Consider the following 20598-nt stretch of genomic DNA (forward strand, 5'->3'; position numbering starts at 1 on the left):
CCATTACTTCAAGGGGTGAAACTAACGAAGTTTGAAAGTAAAAAATATGATCATTACTTGTTTTATAGATTTATTATCAAATCCGTTATTATTTTTTATATAAATCCTAAACTTCATTTATAACACCTTTTGATTAAACAAATTATTACTGAAACAAAAGGGGTTGAAATTTAAAAAAAAATTCAAAATTTATCAATATCAAATTCATTCAAGTTTATTTTAAACCATCTTAATATTTCTTAAACCTAGGTGCAAAATAAATTTTTATACATTCACTTTATTAGTGCAAGGGATGAAAAGTAGTGTATGAAGGTTAAAACAAATAATTACCTTATTTGGCATACAATATGAAATTCATTATAAGTTATTCAGTGGTGGATACATTGAGTTAAAAATAGTTGTAATATTTTCACAGCATTTTGTAATATTGGTGAACATAAAAATATTATGTACATTAAGTTCTTAAAATGTTGTAGAAGTTTATAGAAGTTTCCAAAACATTTCTAGAAGAAATAGGTACATACTTTGATATATACCTATGCCTGTAGGCTGTACTAAAAGGTTTTTTTAATTTATAGTCAATTTAATTATAAGGTCGGTTTATATATTAGCTTAATTGGTAATACTAAATTTTTTATGGTCAAAACTAACATTTTTTATTTATTTTTTATTTTTTGTTGATTGTGCAAAATGTTTAATGATGTGGTTGTCCTAACCACTCTCTGAAATGATATGCGTAGAAGCCAGACAGAGTACAGTCTTATCAACATCAAATTGTGCGATTAGCCAGTAGATATTTTTAGGTTTTTTTTTTTTTGGGAATGGTTAAGTGATCTTATTAAATGCATGTCTTTAGAGTACGTACACATTCACTACTAAAGAGTTCTGAGCATTCACAAACATTCTTTGATTTGCGTTATAATAGCGATCATTAAAATATTTTTCTTCATTAAAATATGAAAATGTTTAACATCTCATCAATGTTTTATGTAACTGATTTCAACTGAAACTGAGACGAGACACACATACTTAACTTAAAAGTACCAGTATTATCATTCAAGACTTTGAAACTGTCCCTTAAAACCTTCAAAAAGTTCTTGAAAATATTACCAAAATATTTGTAACTACCCCTTGCTTACAGATTTGCTGCATAAGCGTAAACATTGGAATATCATTAGAAATTTCTTAACATTAAAGCATCTCCCACTTTAATGTACATATTTATATTCAGATTGCTGCAAGATGTTTTACATTTAATCAACAGTTCAGTTTCATTTTTAGCTACCAGAACTTTTTTTTTTAGATATGGTGTAATGGTGTAATGAGATTTTACTTACACACTAAAAGTACACCACAGGATACATAAAACAGCCAATGTTGTTACATTTCAGGTTTGTCTGTCAACACAACCCAGAACAATGACAAAGACATTTGAAACACTTGACAAAATTAAGTTTATAATTACAACTTTAATTTAATTTTCTTTAGCGAGCTGCCGCGGCCGTATGGTACGACGATCAAGCAACAACTAACAAACTGACTGCACCACGCAGCTATCTCACCCTTACAAAGCCAAAACAAAGGGAGGCAACCCCATGGGCCAACTGACCAATCACAACACAGAATGTTTCTCTCTAAAAGTCGGAGACACATCACACGACCTCAAGGCTCGCCGTGATTGGCTGGCGAGACTGCGCCCAGTGAAAGTTCCAGTTTATTGCTGCACAGTAACACATCCACGTGCTGAGTTTTTCCAACAACGCACTAACTTGAGGCGTGAAAAACAACTTGAGGCGTGAAAAACAACTTGAGTCGTGAAAAACAACTTGCCGGTGACAATGTGTTGCGCCCTTGTCTTCCTTTCTTTCAAAACCTTCTAGAATGTTCTCGAATGTACCATACAGTCTTGCTACCCAGAATATGCCTGACAAACTTTTGACAAAACGTTAATTAATACACCTGTTAATTGTAATTGATAAAGTAAACATATAACAATTAACCACTACATTCAGCTTTATACAAAATATAACCCAAATTAATAATAATTACAATCAAAACACAAACAAAATACTTGCAATGCCTATACGTACATAAAAGAAACTTAAATAAAATATTTATAAAATATTAAAAAAAACATTAACATAAAAAATTCTTAATCAAGTATTGTTAGAAGTAGGGGGCAGGAATTCTGCAACGTTACAATGTATATTGTGTTAAGGGTTCCACATATCTGTTCACACATTCAGTGTGCAGAGCGTCAGAAAAACCACGCAATTTGGAAACTGCTAAAGATATTCGAGTGGTGTCTGTAAGAAGTTCTGTTTATATATGTAGTCTTTTAAGCGTATATTTAGAAGAGTAAAAATGACTAAAATACGTATTTTAAAAATATTTTTTAGACATGAAACACAAACACCCAGTACAGATTTTTTGTAAGCACTCGGTGAACTTGCAACACACCTTTATGATCATTTCTCCGCCACATTATGTTATATTACCACTTAAATCTCATAGTTTCCCTATGCACGACAAGAAGACTGTGTGTTTAGTGCATTTCCAGGCGATACTGCGCTAGAAGCACCAGTGAGCATCCCGCCTCGCACAAGTACACTACTAACTAGGCAGGCCCCGTGAAGCACAGCGGGATTGTATTGGTGCGCAGGGCTCGGACCTGGCGTACCTCACCAACCTCCACTCGGAGTTCGAGAACCACCCCAAGTACATGAAGGGCGACGACCGGCGCAAGTGGGAGAAGGAGTTCGGCATCGAGCACTACGCGGGTTGCGTCACCTACTGCGTGCAAGGGTTCGTAGACAAGAACCGCGACGTGCAGCAGGACGTCTTCTTCGACTTCATGAGTCGCTCGACCAACGAGTTTGTCCAGGAGATCACTACGTACCAGGTGAGTGAGTTGGCACCTGTACCTGGCACTCGCTGTTGCGTCAGTAGTCTTCAGGGGGCAATGTGTGCCTTTTTATTCTAGGGTGGAAGAAGTGTTTGATAGATGATGATAAGGGAAAAATCTTTGAAGTTGTTGTAAATTTTTGAAAGGTTCATTTATCAATATACCATACTCTCTGTAACCTTTCAAAGATATACATAGTGTCCATAAAAGAATGTCCCCATTTCAAAAGTATATTATAACAGTTTAATTTAGATTATTTACAACAAATAATACATCAAATTGACTATAAACTAATCTAGTATTCTTTACAAATGTTCAATATGTGCACTTTTAGTTATATGGCACATATCCAACATAAAGTCCAATTCTTCCCACACTTTGGTTAACAATTCCGGAGTAATAGAAGCAATAGATTCTTCAATTCTGTGTGTCAACTCTGGCAAATCATTAGGTAGCAGCGGAATGTAGACACAATCTTTTACAAAGCCCCAAAGGAAAAAAATTGCACAGCGTAATGTCAGGTGAACTTGGAGGCCAGCGAAAAAGAGCTCTGTCATCTCGACTATTATGACCAATCCAATGGACAGGGACTTTGATAATTGAACTTTAAATTAAATGCACCTTGAACTGAAAATACAGATTCACTCCTAACAAATTGCAGAACACAAAACTCTTTACGCTCAGGAGTTGCAATGTGGCATAGGTGGTGCTGTAAGCGAGAAAACAACAAAGCAGTATTCGTGCATGTGCTTATCTTAAACTGTTCGAGTTACTTTTTAATTGTGACCTTGAACTAACAATCTACAATGCTTACAATTGGTACTATTAAAATTTAAAAATGGGGCATTCTTTTATGAACATACTGGTTTTTTTAATAATTACACCATACAAAATTTAAATTTATTTCAAATATGCAAGAACTGGAATACTGATTGCCCTGATACCTACGTAATATTGTAGCTGAGCTTCTACAGCATAATAGTATTAGTTTTCCTACAGTTTGCTGTAACTCTGTACACCTGTCTACAAATTATTTCATGTTTAAATGTTTTAATGACTTTTACTTTTTATTTTATTTAAGGCTAGTCTCTGCTAAGAAGAGAGTCATAGCAGTATTAAAACACTTAATTACATAAAATGTTTTTGAAAAATCAAATTAACTTCACACTTATTGTGTTTGTTTACTCCTCCTTTTTCGTAATGGCTAACGATTGATGATATTATATTTCTTTTATTTTATTTAAAGTTTCTACAATTTATTTATTCATGTGGAAAAGGTGAGCTATTGATTTGTGCAATTCACTTTATAAGTATTGTTAATTTTTATATCAAAAAAGTATGATTGAAAACGTAGAAACTTTGTATAAACTTAAGAGGTTAGCCTTATAAGGGTAATTTATTTTTGGTATGTAAATACTGTGATTTTAAATGTCAAAAGACATATAAACTTTTGAGATAGACTTTATAAATGTGATTTCTGTTGGAATGGAGTGTTTTTTTTTTGTTCTTTCATTTTATTTATCTGGAAATCTTGATTTAACTTCATGACAAAAATGTTATAAAGGCAGAAGCATATAAGAGGTATTATCAAAGGCGACGTGGGAATAACAGCCAGAAGAGGTGCCAAAAAGTGCCAGTGAACGGATGAGATGCATTTTTTTTTATTTGAGTTGGTACCCGCATCCTTACTATTCTCAATTATATCTAGTTCAATAAAAAAAATACTAATAATTTATCTCTATCTATATCTAATAAGAAGTTTCACTTTTGTTGCTCGTGAACTCCACGTACACATTTTCAAAAAATTTAATTAATATATGAATTGACTTCGTGCAACAGCAACATTGTAAACAACACAACTGAGGGCAATTTGGGAAAGGATGTGGCAATTGCCAGTGGTTACAATAACTCTTCCAGCATTTTCCTGGAGTATTGTCGGTAAACAGGCAAAAACCGAACGCAGGAGGGCTGGAATGGGTTTAAATTCTGGTTAATGGGTTCCAAACGTGGATATGGTGTTTTACTGCAGTGCAGTCGGTGAGTTGCTGGACCTACATGTTGGTAAAAAAGACGCATGTATTTGCGGGCATTTTTGTAAATGAAGTTTTGGCTTTCTGGCTGGTGCCTCATCTGGGTGGTGGCTCTAACTGACGTACAGTTCTATCTCGAGATGAATTGCGGTAAAGTATGTTTGGAAAATTTCCCGTTAATTTACTGAAAAATGTTTTGCTTCACTGGAAAATCTTCCAAAAAGTTAAACTTTCACAAACACACAAATATATTTAATCAACATTTTTTACACAAACAGAACAAAATAAAACATACATTTTGTCTTTCTTTACTACCTAATATCTCACTGAACATCTGAGAATTGGTTAGGACCATGCTACCCTCTTCCAACCGATAAGAATAGCAAATTTGTCGTTTAAACGGTACCTAATAGTCTGCAGAAAAGAAAAAAAAACCCTTCAATTGTGTAAATGTATGTTGGTAATGGGAAAAAAAAAATTTTTTCCAGAACATTTCCAAAAATAATTTCTCCACTCACATCTGTAATTTTATCTTTAAGTAGGTTTTCTTCAGGTTGTGCTTCTCTGAACAAAAAGCACATAGAAACTTTCTTTGGAGCCACCACCAAGATACAACTCCAACTCGGAGACAAAGGCGCCAGTAAAGTGTAAGCTGTTGGTGAGATGTGTAGACATGGGCTGCAGCGTCGAGGGCCGGGTGTCGCAGGACCTGCTGGGCAGCACAGTGGCCAGGATGGGCAGCGGCGGCTCGGCGACGGTGTCCCGGGGCACCAGCAAGGGCAAGCCCACGGTGAGCGACACCTTCAGGTACCAGCTGCAGGCCCTCGTTGACGTGCTGCAGGCTACCAACCCGTGGTAAGCCCCTCGCCATCGCTCCCTGATGAGTTGCCGCTGTCTTGCTTGGGGGTGATGGGCGGAATCTTGGCAGTTTCGTCGCTTAAGAAACAACTTGCCTATGTGACTATAAGCAAATGTTTCAGGATGGCTAAAAAATCCTTTTTAACAACAATCATAACAACACAAAATGTTATTTTTGTTTTTTATTTACATATTTAATTGTTCGAAAATGCTCAATATTATTATAAAAGAAAACTCTAAATGCATACATTTCCATTGAGCAAAAATTAAAAAAAAAAATTCACTTAAGCGGTGTTGATTCTTAAGAGACGATTCACTACGCACTTACATTGAAGTTGGTGTTAATGGTTAAGATGGTTCTCCTTATTCTTTTTCTGCAGTGATAATAAAATCTGCATATTCTTCACTCAGCAGGGGCATGTGCGGTCAAAAGGGGGGGGGGGGGGGGGAGGAATATTGAGGGATCCCCTTCCCCCTCCCCCAAATCGTAAAAAATCTTTCATTGACACCAACAAATGAAAGGAATTTGAAAGCAAACAGCGAGCAAAGTGGTTCTATTCTCTCCTCTTCCCCCCCCCCCCCCCCCATCACTGAAATGGAATAATGCATTTGCCACTCCTGTCACTCAGGTCATCGTAAATGTGACGAGACTGATGTGCATTGGGGCAAACAGCCCATCTCAAGTGAAAGATCTGTTTATCCTGCAGACCTGATGGAGTCGTGATGTGACTGGCGGTAGAGCGGGTTCCCTTGACGAAACCCACCGACTCACAGACATTTCCCCAATTTTTGTAAAATCTAGCTCCATTTGGCCAGGGGTGGAACCTGGATCAATGTAGTGCAGATGTATAAATATTATATTATTAGAGCTTTGCAGTTCTGAATTTCATTGATTGGTTCTGTTTTACACCATCAGTTTTACTCAGATCGGCCCGGCTAGATGATGACCTGAATTGCAACATTACAAAACACTTCAAAATAAGGTTTGCTGAAAATGTTTGTTGATTTTTTTAACTTTTGAGGTTAAATACATAATTAAGTTGGGCAGTCTTTATGGAAGAAAAATGATTTAGTAGAAGTTTAACGTAGATTTAATTTGTAGTTCTGCCACAAAAATTGACATTGACCCGCATTGCATAATGTTCACAAACGGTTCCACACAGTTCTCACAACAACTTAAACAATTTTTTCCTGCTCGAAAATTTGAAAGCTTATTAATTTTGGTGAAGTCCAAAACATTTTGAATAATCACATACATCTTCCATTTCATAAATAAGTCCTGTGATCACTTGGCATCTGCAGTACAAACCGAAAACAAAGGTGTTCTTGGGATGGTGGCAAAAAGATTATATAAGCTCCATAATGGGCTGATTGCTGACAACTGTGATCTATAAAAATTCTAATTAAATGTTTGAAACATGTTATCTACCGGCGCAGCCCGGACTACAGCCGTTAAATATATCACTTAATACATTATTTCTTAATTAATTGCCTTGAGCCACTGCCGAATGCGACTTATTCAGATGACCTCGAGTAGAGAACTACTGGATGACACCACTACCTCCAGCCACACCGGGAGGATGGAGTCATGTGAACACGGCCCAATCACAACACATGTTTCACAAAACAACCCATCCTAACATATTTCACTACAGGAACCCTTACAGAAGTCCATGCTTGCTTTACTGTCTCTTTCTCTTTAGTCAAATATTAAAATTGTGGGAACTGCATGAATCTAACTTTCTCCTCACAAGAATACACACAGAAAGCCTCTGTACTGGGGAAAAAGAAAAGAAAAAAAAAACATGCACTGCTGAGTTGCACACCTCTCTCTCTTCCTTTCTTTCGCTCAAACAATAGCAAATGTTCTAGAATTATTATGAATGCTTTTGAATAACTTCAAATGTAAAATGTAGGCATAAAAACTAAATTTTAAGTTAATAACATATTGAAAAAATTAATTCAAAAATATAATAACTTAGTAAGAAAAATGAGAACTAGTGAAAATATAGTTAAACGGCTTTGGTAAAATATCAAGTATAAAACCTAGTTCATGATAACTTTGAAATCATATAATCAGCTGGTTACTCTGAATGAATAACAAATACTGTATTAATTCCTCCAAAATTCTTTTAAAAGCTGAAGGCAGGGTCTTGCAATGTTACAACTGTTTTTGATTTCTGAACAGTAAGTTTTGCTTGCATCTTTTGTTTATATAATTATTAATAAATTAATACATAAATAATAAATAATAATTAAATAAGACATTCTAACCAATATAAGTGCTATTTTATATGTGGCCCAGGCACCAGAAGGGATGTATTATTTAATTCGTTTGTTTTTCCTGAGAGTTGGACAAAAATTACAATTATGTTGCTAATAGAATCCATTTGAAAACCTTGCAACTTATGCAATATGCGCAGATCACTTTTGCTGTAATGACCATGGTAAAATATATTTTTTGGATACTTTTTTAAATCGTGGGGTTTGAAAAATAGAGTGGAGGTTCAATAAAATTATTTGCCCCCACACACTTACTACTCTGTGATGCAGGTACGTGCGGTGCATCAAGCCCAACATGAAGAAGGCCCCCAACAACTACAACGAGGTGCTGGTGTTGGACCAGCTCAAGTACCTGGGCATGCTGGACATCATCAGGATACGCAAGGAGGGCTACCCCGTCCACATGGCCTTCCCGGAGTTTGTGCAGCGCTACCGCTGCCTGGCCAAGACCCCGCTGCCCGCCTCCCAGAAGGATGCCATCAGGTGAGGGCCTAGCGTGCCACCCGTACCACCCGTGCCGCACGTACCACTCGTACCACTCGCCAGGTAACATCGCCCCTTCCAGTGGTAGCTTCCTAAATTTCATCCACTTTACATTTTCCTGCTTTTTACTCATGATTTTAATAAAATTCATAATGTTCATAGCTAGAGATAATTATATATAAATAGGGAAAAGATTATATGGTGAATTGTGATAAAACCAAATAACACCGTGAAGCATGTCAATACACCATATAACACAAAAATGTTAGTTAATACGTACACCATAGCACCAAAATTTAACTACTAACATCAAATTAATCAATATTTTTAATCAAAACTTAACTAAAAATTTGTAATATTTAATATATTAAATTCAATTAATGAAGTATATTAAACATGAAGTTTATACAAAAAATGTATGTACTAAATAGATGGGAAAAAATTATTTTACTCATTTTTGATGTTACAAGTGTTATTAGTAATTCATTTTTACATTATAATAGTAACTTATTTTTACATTACGAAGTTGTGATACATTTATAAAATAAGTACTTGGGAGATTTATTTTTATTGTTTTAAGTGCATCATCCAACAGTCATAATGACACTGTTTTGGTGTAATAAGTATTATACAACATTTGTGTCATGCATGTTCAATAATATACTGTCTTTATGAATAAACACAATTCAGTATTACAAAAAAAGAAAAAAAAAACTCAACCTTGATATCTTAAGTTTTAAAAATAAAACGGGCCAAAAAATAAAACCATAAAATCTTGTCACTATTTGCAAATGTTTATATTAATTTATAAGGGTTTATGGCTCATAAACAATAGGAGTTATTTTAAGATTAAGAGGAGTAAAAAAAAATGAATATCCAAAAAATATTTAAGATAACAAAATTTTAAATAAAACGTGCCTAAATACCTAATCCACGGCACAACACTTTCACAAGTCTTTAAGTCGTTTTGAAATTTCAGATCTCAGTGTTCACATACCAAAAATAAATTACTCATATAATGCTAACCTCTTAAGTCTATACATCTTTTTTACATTTTAAATCACACTATTCACATAAAAATGAATAACACTCATAAAGTTAATTGCAAAAATCAATAAATTGTAGATACTTTAAATAAAATAAACGAAATAATAGAATGTCATTCGTTAGCCGTTATGAAAACTCGGGAGTAGACAAACACGAGTAGCGTTATGAGAATTTCCGTAGCATCACTGCTGCGTCATTTTCAACCTCACCTGCCGTCTCCCCTTCCGCGGCCGTCACAACTATCATATGGCATGATGCACCATGTACCTATACCCTACCTTTTTGCCGTCTTCCCATTTGAATGCTAGTTGCATGCGTTGGAGTGGCTTAACCGCCGATGCACTCTCCTCCTCTACCGGTTCCCCCCCCACCACGTACCTAACTATTCCCGTCATGGCGATTTTCGTAACATTCGAAAATTGTAGCTCTACCAGCAAAGAAGTTTTAGTTCAAAAAACCTGCGTAAAAAAAATTGGTTGTTTGTAAAGTCAGTTTACGGACGATAGTTTAACGTGACAATGTCATAAAAAACATTGATGAAATGATTGCATACTTTTATGAATAAAATTGAATCATTTTTATTGAATTATCACTATTTTGTTTGGATACAAAGAAGGTGTGAAATGAAATCTACAATTCAATTGATAAATTTTCTTTTATTTGCACTCATTAATTCAAATATGTTTATTACTTTAACGAAGAGATTATTTTAACTACCTATAACTTTTATACATGTTAGCTATTTAACTTCTTCCAATTTGTGTTATTCTGTTAAGGATAGGACGATGATGGGAAAAGTAGGAAACGAACGGGAGTGTTTCAAGGATGATGTGAAGTAAAATGGCTTACCCAACACCAAGATGCAGTCAAAAAATAATATATTCGCACCACGGACTCTGCAAGCAATGCTAGGGGGAACGGGTTAGCAAAGAGCAATGAAAAAATGTTACATTGAAATGCATGGAAACAGAATTATCACGCCACGGACTCTGTCGCAATGCTAGGAGGTTCAGGTTAGCAAAGAGCAATGTAAAATGAGCGTAACGGGACAATGTGCGTAACGGGACACTTTTTCTTGCGTGCAGCCGGCGTTTATCGATTTATTAGACGTTGTCACGTGAAAAAGCTGGGAGTGTCGTGTGAAGCGGCCGGTGACCGTGGTTGCAGGGCGCTGCTGGCGGACCAGGGCCTGCCCGGCCGCGAGTGGCAGGTTGGCAGCACCAAGGTGTTCCTGCGCAGCTGCGTGCACGAGCCCTTGGAGGACGCTCGCGCCCAGGTGGTGCACGCCACGGCCACGCGCCTGCAGGCGTGCTGGCGCGGCTTCGTCCTTCGCCGAGGTGAGCGCGTGGGTTCACCCTGGCAGGATGGTCATTCCATAGAACAAGGAGGGCGATAGAAATGCCTCCCATTCTTACCGTGAAAACTGAAGCCACACTTTGTGCCACATGTGACTCTCTCTGTTGGATGGGCCCGTAACTACTAGCAAAAAAACTCGTTCGGGAGGTTAAAAAACTTATTTTATTTTATTTGGGCCGCCTGAAACGAGCATCCATAAGTGTTAAGATTTATAATTTTAACTACCTAACGACTAATTGCTTAGTATTGGAGATTTTAAACTTTCCGAGAAACACGTACTGCTGTTTTGTAATAAAAAAAAGCATGTTCTATATAAATTGGTGGGATATGCAAAATTCCTAGAATGCCACGCCACAAAATATTTGGCTACCAAAATAAATGCGAATTCATTTTTACTGGTTCATCTGTCTGATAATAGCTTATTTTTTTCTTCTCACAATCAATATAGCCATGTTAGTAATATATATTATGAAAGCTACTATCTAGCAGGTGGCCTCAAAACTACTTCAAAATCTAGGTCTCAGTCTCGGCAATTGGAGTTTCTCCCCCGTGTCTAACTGAATTATTTTGTGCCTGAACACAGCCTGTCTTGGACCTGTTTCAACTGAAATATCTTGTCACATAGTATTGTATATTAATTCTCCTTGAAGGTAAGAAAACAACCAGAATTCCAAAGTTTTGAAGTCAGCTACACAGGACTGTAAAGTTTCTAGATAAATTCCACTGATGTGTAACCATAATTTTGAATCTCAATTTCAGGATTTTGTAGCCAGAATCATTAATTGCTCCTTGGCTTCTTGTTTTGAGTGCCTGAAGTTTCGGCATGCCTTGGTTGCTGCTATGTTCAAGGGGAATTTATAACATGAAGACTGCTGCAACAAGGCTTGCAAAATGTCAAAATTTCAGGCACAAAAACCTAGGAGCCAATGATTAGTTACTTCGTACTTACATTTTTTTGTTTGACTAAGATAGACGTTTGGGCACTGAAACATTTCATTTAACTTAGGCACATTTTTTGTTAGTGATTTAGTGTCATCAACTTTGATTTATTTAATTATTCATAATTATAAAGAGTTTTGTATTTAATAACTAAAGATAATCTAAAAAAAAGCAGAAATAATAAAAAATACATTTTAAATAACATACCACAGTATTTATATAATTCTGTTTCAATCAAATGCTAATTAAATAGGTGGATATGTATGCCTAGGACATTTACTTACAGCATATACTTGTTGAATTTTCTATTTCATCTTATTTTCAAAGATTTGTTTTATCTCATATTGATATTGTTTGTAACTTAAAGGTACTTTTCGCGCATACCCACCTAATAAAACTGCCACAGGTTTCAGGTTAGATGATACAAAGAGAGTTATATCTCAACATTAGCCCATCTTTATGTGTCACAATTGTAATTGTCATTATATGTATCCATTATAAAAAAAAATGTTATGGTGAAAAACCATAGTTGTAAACGCTGAGAAACAAATTATGTGTAAGGCTCGGTGTTTCAAGTTGACTGCAGAAAACAAAGGCCTATTAGAGACCCTAAATTTTTGATAATTTTTTTTTGGGGTGATAAACTAGGCAAGGAACGTACCTACATGATAAATACCATTGTTAATTTGTAGATACACAATTTTATTGTTTTAATTTTAGTTTACAACAATTTTTAAAACAGAAGATTTCAGTGTTACTGTTTTTATTTTTATAAAAGCGATTTTGTAATACTCCACGAAAATAGTGGTATAATTGATTTTGCATTTTTACGATAGAATTAATTGTAATAAATTTGTCTAAAACAGAGACATATAGGTCAGTAAAAATAAATTAGCAAGCATTTGTTGTTTAAAAGTGATCCAATAAGAAATGCACAAAAAAAACAAATAAAATTAATTTTTCTGACCCATGCACTTTGTACAATATTTTCCGTTTGGGAAATGAAATCCCTTAATTTAAGACATTGATGGATTTCCTTTTTTTTATGATTTGAATTAGGTTTTGGTTAAATGATACTTAATTCCATGATGTAACTTTAATTTCGGTGCTTTATGGTGTATTAACTTGCATTTTGGAGTTATATGTTGTACTGACATGTTTTGCAGTGATATTTCGTTTTCATCGCAATTCACCATGTAATCTTGTCCCTAGCTATTGTTAATTCATCAGTTCATTACCTTCTCTGAAGCAAACAGCAGTTGACACAAAGTGCCGAGGTAAGCTGGGACGGTGCGTGGTCCCTCAGAGTACCTGAAGATCCACAAGGCAGTGCTGCTGATCCAGCACGCGCACCGAGGCTGGAGGCAGCGGCTGAGGTTCCTGCAGCAGCAGCGAGCGGCCATCGTCATCCAGGCCCACCTGCGAGGCGTGTTCGCGCGCGAGGTGAGTGTCGCCGGCTGTGTCCGGAGGGACACTTTCATCGATGACTCGCAAGCCATCCCTGCCGCCGTGTTTACTAGCAGATGGGTCGCCCCTTCGTATGGGTCGCATCCTTAATTTTGAGCAAAATTTTCATGGTGAGAGTAGCTCTCGAATATGAGTCACACCATAAATCTGCTACTAGTAGAATACAAGTGAATTCTATGGTCCATGTCTCAGCTCAGCTTATTGCCATGTAAGAAACCCGGCACCCTTCCCCCCTCCATCTGTCCCTTTCCCTCCACCCTTGACAGGGCACTATGGCTCTTGCCCCATTCCCCCTTCATCTTGGCTCTATCTAACAAAAAATAGGAAAGTGTTACCCTTCCCCCCCGTCTATTATTTTTTTTTACCCATAGTCTTCCCCAAGAAGAAAAGACCACGAGTTCAGCAGTTTTGTCATGAATGAACTGTTGCAGTAGAAAGCGTAAGAAATATCATGCAAAAACAATGTTTGGACATAGTTGCGTCTCAAAAAACCTGTCGAGATAGAAACGTGATGATTGAGTAAGGTGCCAGTTCACGGATACTATTTACAACGTCGAGAGAGGGAGGGAGAACCATTGCTGCATGGCCACACACACACGCACATGCACACGCACAAACGCACGTACTCCCCTCCCCTCTTTCCAGGCTGGTCAATTTTTAGATTACCTCTTTTGCTGAGCGCTACAGCTATGGGGCAGACAGCCATGTCACATGGTAGCCGCTCGATAGGTGGCAGACGTAGCTTAAAGGCGCAGTTCCTGATGCTTCACACTTACTGCCGAGATTTTTTAATTAAACATCTTAAATGGAAACTTTGCACATTGGTTGCAGTACATTTCATTAAACAAAAAATTGACATAAAATCTACAATCCATATGCTGGTAGATATGGTATTGTAAATGCAAAAATGTGTTTGTCTGTCTGTCCTTACACGCAGCAAAGGAGAAATGGATCGACATGATTTTTTGCATATGGATAGTTTATGGTCTGGAGAGTGACATGAGACTACATATAATTATGAAATTCCACCAATAAGAGACTGAAAAGGGGATAAATTCAAATTTATAATAGAAATAGAAATAATAGGAGGTAGGTCATACACACAAACAGTGAGTTTGTGTCATTTCTCTATGTCCGCCACACGGTCATATAGCAAGGTCTGGTAACTTCCTATCCTTCACCTTCGTGAGACCCATCCTCATAGTGAAGCTCATGGCTGCTAGAGAACTAAAAGCACTAATAACAGTTACCGTTTTTTCTCGTATAATCGTTGCACATTTTATTCTAAAATCAAGTTTGAAAAGTAAGGGTGTGACGAATATGTGGAAAAAAAAAAATTTGTTAGGTAATGTTATTCATAAAAATAAAACCAGTTCATGGAAAGTACGTTTATTTAAAAAAAGGTGGAACTTTAAATAGAAAAACCAAAACTCTAACGCGAACGCAAGCCACTTGAATCTGACGTGAACTAACGTGCCGTACTACACACTTGCCACGAAAGGATGCGGGCTATCAAATGTAGTTAACTCTGCACCTGACAGAGAGCGCGCGTTGTATGCACTCAGCGAGATATCAATATTCAACTACGTGCGCGCGCTCTATACGGTAAGCAACATAACCAAACATGAATGATGCGCTGGTTACATTTTTATAAGCGGTACGCCGCGGCAACGCAGACAATCAGATAAAGGAAATAACGTTTAAAAATGTCTTTATAAGAAAATTTACACGTCAAACAACTTCGTATTTCCGTTAATTAAATAAATAAGTGGTAATGACTGAAATTAAATTTTAGAATATCCGACACCGCGGCGACGCAGACGATCCAATTAAGGAAATAACGTTTAAAAACGTCTTTATAAGAAAATTTACACGTAAAACAACTTTGTATTTTTCCGTTAATTTATTAAGTATGTGGTAATGACAGAATAAATATTAGATTTCTACTTTAAAATAAATCGTTTTATACAGAAAAGGTACCTACACAAAGCGCTCGGCATCTACTAGCGGGACCAAAAACATCTTGCGATGTTTACGCGATAAGTTTTTTTATCCCAATTTTGACAGGCTAAAATATGGTTGCGACGATTACGCGCGTGCGACCATTATGCAATAAAACACGGCAGTTTAGAATGTCATCAATAGATGGCATAGGGTGCCTTGAATTTGTAATGTGCTATGTTTTGGTGTGCCCTCACGTCTTGCCTAGGGGTTACCTACATTCCTATAAAATGCTATGAATTGGAGTCCTGGTTTTTCTCATGTTGTAGCCTTCATGCACAAAACTTGTGCAATCAATGGGACTTTAAAATCAAAATTTCCTTTTTTTCAAGTGTATGCCTGTCAGACTTGAGACTGGTAGTGATGTTCCATATGTTATGATGTGTTTAGCTCGGGCAACGCTTAATTCTTCAGCTAGTCACCTATAATTATGGTTTCTTTCATAACCACAAAAAATGTTCATAAGGATACAATGGTTTTTGGAACTAAGGTTGAAAGCTTATATGTAAAACTGCAATAAATGAAAGAAATTATTTAACACCTTACACTCACTAAGGAATATATCTACAAAACCAGCTCATTCTGTGTTCAACCTTCCACGTCCAGTGAAGTCTTAACCTACAGTTTTAATGGCTACAATACAAATGTTGAATACATGGTCAATATTAAAGAATACATAGTATTTACACTCCCGTGCATAAAATATTCACTGAATAGTTTCCAAAAGTTAATTGACACAAGTTTTTTTGACTGTATACCTACATTTTTTACTTAATTCACATTTTCAACAAAACAGGCATAAATAATTACAGGTACTCAAACATATAGAAAGAGTTGGTACAGTTTTATGATAATCAACAGTTTCTAACTAGCAGTGGCTGTGGCCTGATAGACTTGTACATTCTTATTTTGTTTGTTCCATTAGCAATTTCACATTTTTACTGTTTCTGCAATTTTTTGTTTTTAAAAATACTTAGCCTTATTTTACACAGAGCGTTCTGTGTTTATGGCATGGCAAAGCATTAAAAATGATTTCTGATACTTATATAAGTCAGCAGTCTTTCTCTATTGCCACAGTTTGCTGTAACCCTCATGTAAAAACGAGTTATTTACTACAGAGATTCACAGATTAAAAACTGTTGATTATATGATTATTAGCAAACTGTAACATCTTCTATAAGTTTGAGTACATGTAATTATTTATTCCTTTTTTTTTGCTGAAAATGTGCATGGCCGTTGCCAGTGTTTTGTGAAGGAGGGGTCCAGCTAAACCAGTAAAACAATAATTTATAATTGAATTTTCCTTTTAGTTGAGTTTAAAAAGAAAATTGTCACACTAAAATCTCAGGGAACAGTAGACTTTTAGAAGTCCAATGTTTAGACATAGAAATTTAAGAAATGACTTTGCTCGAGAAAAGAAAACTGTACATTTTGTATTTTTATTTAATTGTTTTTATCTTTTTTCTTAAGTCGTTTCATGTTTTCATTCTAACAAGTCATAAATACACACACACACGCACATGCACAAAATGTTATTTATACATGAAACACACGTGTGAAGTTCGTATGAAAGACATGCTTACAACCAACACATGTGCAAACTGGAATTAAATACAGACTTCTTGCTAACACAATCCATGCTGCTTTGTATATGAGGCATGTTGGGCTAGATGTGATAGGAAATACATTTATTGTAGCCCACCATAATGATTGCATTAAATAATCCTTCCAAATATAGCTCTCCGTAGCCTTTTATAAACTAAGTTGATATAATTTCCTTATTCTCTCTTTAGTTTTTTTTTCTTCACGTAAATTCTTGGAAGGGCGGAGTCCGGGCCAAAAGGAACTCCCTCCGTCCGCTTCCCGGTTACGTCCCTGATATGTGGATTAAAAATGTGTATGAAGCAAAAAATTTAGGTATACAGTCAAAAAACTAATGTCCTTTGGTAACCATTCAGTGTTTTGTTGATATTCTTTAGGCAAAAGTATAACTGATTTAGGGGAATGTAAATATTGTTTACCTATTATTGACTACATGTTCAACGGTTTAAGTGTAGGCATTAAAACTATGGGCTAAGACTCCACTGTACCTGGAAGGCTAGACACGGAGTGAGCTGGTTTTGCAGAGATCTTTCTTTGTGTGTTTAAGTTGTTAAATAATTTCTTTAATTTATTTGTAGTTTTCCAGATAATCTTAGTTCTAAAAACAATTTGATCCTTATTGCCTAATTTTTGTGGTTATGAGGAAAGCCACAATTGTAGGTGATGTCTTGTAAATCATTAATGGAATTATCCACAGTCATCTTCTTCCTCTTATACGAAAAATAGATCTGTCATATATGTTTCTTTTTCTTCGGCATAAAATGCAGTGGCGTAGCGTGCCATCTCGGCGCCTGGGGCGGGAGACCATTTTGCCACCCCCATTCTATAGGTGCTTAATTAAAATTAAATTTCACATGCAATGAGATACCTTTTATTGAAGTTAAAATAGGATGAGCGGTTTTACAAGCGGATTCTACGGGCCTTATGAGCAGCGAAGTCAGAAATAACTTTGTCAAAATCAATATTAGCAGTCAATTCTTGTTCAATCGACAATATAGCCAAGTTTGATAGTCTAACGGAGCTCATAGAAGACCTGAGGTAATTTTTTATTAGCTTCAACTTCGAAAAACTTCTCTCACAACTTGCAACACTAATCGCCAAAGTCAAATATATACGAATCAAGATGACTATATTTGGAACTGAAATTCCGAGATTCAGTTTTTGAATGAACTGGAGGAGCTCCAGTGGTCCTTTACCACTTATATCTTCCTCTGATTCAGAACAGGCAACAACAACAAACTGCTGAAGACGCTTCCGCTCCATCTGAAACTCGTCCTTGTCGATGTCTTCTAATACATGGGAAAGATCACACTTGAACTTGCTGTCCAAAAGTTTCGCTGGCTGACTTGTCCGATATGTCTTGAATTTGCTGGAATCGAGTCGTCATTTCTTGAATGATCTTGTCGAATGATGCGATAATCTCTCGACGGATTTCCTGTTCGTGAGACAAAGCTGCATCTTCAGAAGATTCATCGCCATGCATGCGTTTTTTCCTGCGAATTCTTCTCGTTTTGAGTTCGATTCCGAGTTTTTCGCAGAGAGTCTTAGCAAAGTCAATTGTTTCTTGCACGAAACGGTCTCTACTTTCCACTAAGAGGGTTTTCAAAGCGCAGAGTTTCTGAGCACACTTATCCACACTTAGTCCTCGTTGCTGCAGGTAAATCTGTGCGTCATCTACTTCAGGTAGCACTGCAGCCCAAAAGCCAAGAAAAGTTAGGAAGTTAAATTACTGCATGGCTGTCAGGAGAAGAATGGCTCCCGATCTTGTTTCGGAAGTTTGAGATGAATCTGTTAATTGTTCCAGTACCTCAAGAACTACCTCAAACTTATTTTTAAGCATCTTGACAGCTACATGTCTAGCGCTCCAGCGCGTTTCAGTGACTCGTTTTACTGCTTGACCTGTGACGGCAACCAAAGCGTTCCATCGAACAGTTGATGCGGAAAAGAAGGCAAACAGCTTCTCCAGAGTTCCAAAAAACGTCACGGAATCCACTGATTCAGAAGCAGCGTGTACCCCAGCCAATTTTAGTGAGTGGTTTGTGCATGCAACGAATATAGCTTTCGGATTCAGTGCTTTAATCCGGGCTTGAACTCCATTGTGGATCCCTGAAATTGTGTCAGCATTGTCATAAGCCTGTCCTCTCAGATTCTGTATGTCCAGTCCGTCTGATGTTATCTTCTCGATTATATCGTTGCTGAGATCTTCTGCATTTTTTTCCTTTTGGTTCGAAGAAGTCAATGAAAGATTCTACCACGGCGACTTTTTCTCCTTCGATATGTATGTATCGCAGAACTTGGCTCATTTGGTGATTGTGGGAGATGTCTGGTGTACTGTCGAAGATTACGTAATAATATTTAGCTTCTTGAATACGACGGATGATGGTGGATCGAACTTGCTGTCCCAGTAAGTTTATAAATTCATTCTGGGTTTCTGGAGATAGATACGAAACTGAGACTCTTGCTCCCAGCTTTATCTTTGTCAGGTGTTCCATTAGAAGAGGGTCGTATTTAGCTAGGAGGTGCACTAACTCCAGAAAGTTCCCGCGATTGCCACTATCATCTCCTCGAATGTCTTCTCGATGTCCTCTGAAGGCCAGATTCTGTTTGGCTAAGAACTGGATAATATTCAGCAACCTGTACAGTACATCCCTCCACTTCTTCTCCTCACTTTCGAAAACTTCTTGTTGTTTCTGATCGATGGTTGCTTTACAGTTCAGGTGAACTTCCAACTCCTTCCATTTCAAGAAGCTCTGTTCATGGCCCAGGCTATTTTCATGGTCTCCTATTTATGGATTTAGCTTCCACCATTTGTTGAATCCTTCTTCAGATGCGAAGTTAGAGCCGGAATTGCCAAACAGCTTGCAAGAAAAACAATACAAGGATTGCTTCAAAGGCGAGTACACCATCCATGTTCGGAGAACCTTTTCACCGTTAGATAATGGTTTGTAGAACCACTCTTTGGTTAGTTTTCGGGTACCGCCTTTCGTTGAAGTCCCTGAGCGAACAACATCGGCAAATTTGGAATCGATGTGCTGTACTGAGTCAGATCCGCGACGTACTAGAAGCGTTCTTACTTCGTCGGTCATAGGAGAAGGCCAGCAACCTACATCGTCGAGATTCACATCTTTGATTTCGGCAGGAGCAGAAGGCACGATTTCAATTATGTCTTCTTTGGCAACATTCACTTTTTCTGCAGGCTTATGACTAGATGCTTGAGGTACTTTTGATGAGTCGACTTGGTCTTGACCCTGCTCTGTGGTGGGACCAGAACTACTTCCAACTGCGACGGCAGGTACGTCTTCTTCTTGTACCTGTAAAATAAGTTATGTATTCCCATGAATATTGGCCGGAGGACACGTTCGAATTTCAAATAAGTATTTTATCTATCACAAAACAAAAGTGGTTTTGATGACGGCGCGGTTTGCCGGGCTTATAGGAAAATTTACAAACAAAATTGATTTTGTATGGCAGCAACCTTTTATAGAGTTTCCCTGTAAAAACTGACTGAGTAAGCCATGTTATAGATGTTATTAAAATATAAAATGACGAGAAATTTGAGAAATATCGTTGGTGCCATTTTTGAGCTAAATGAAAAATTATGTTTTCTTTGTATGACAGGTACCATAA

At 36.8% G+C, this 20598-nt stretch overlaps 1 protein-coding gene across 2 annotated transcripts in view; it reads left to right on the forward strand.

The window, feature by feature from the left end:
- Positions 1-20598, forward strand: part of LOC134531029 (myosin-I heavy chain) — a 373169-nt gene that overhangs the window by 246454 nt on the left and 106117 nt on the right. For both annotated transcript variants that reach the window (XM_063366521.1, XM_063366522.1), the window contains exons 10-14: positions 2663-2902; positions 5642-5790; positions 8347-8559; positions 10774-10943; positions 13208-13344. In XM_063366521.1, coding sequence (XP_063222591.1) covers positions 2663-2902; positions 5642-5790; positions 8347-8559; positions 10774-10943; positions 13208-13344 — 909 coding nt within the window. The remainder of the gene's footprint in view (positions 1-2662; positions 2903-5641; positions 5791-8346; positions 8560-10773; positions 10944-13207; positions 13345-20598) is intronic.

This window comes from Bacillus rossius, chromosome 3, assembly GCF_032445375.1.
Source record: "Bacillus rossius redtenbacheri isolate Brsri chromosome 3, Brsri_v3, whole genome shotgun sequence".
NCBI lineage: Eukaryota > Metazoa > Arthropoda > Insecta > Phasmatodea > Bacillidae > Bacillus > Bacillus rossius.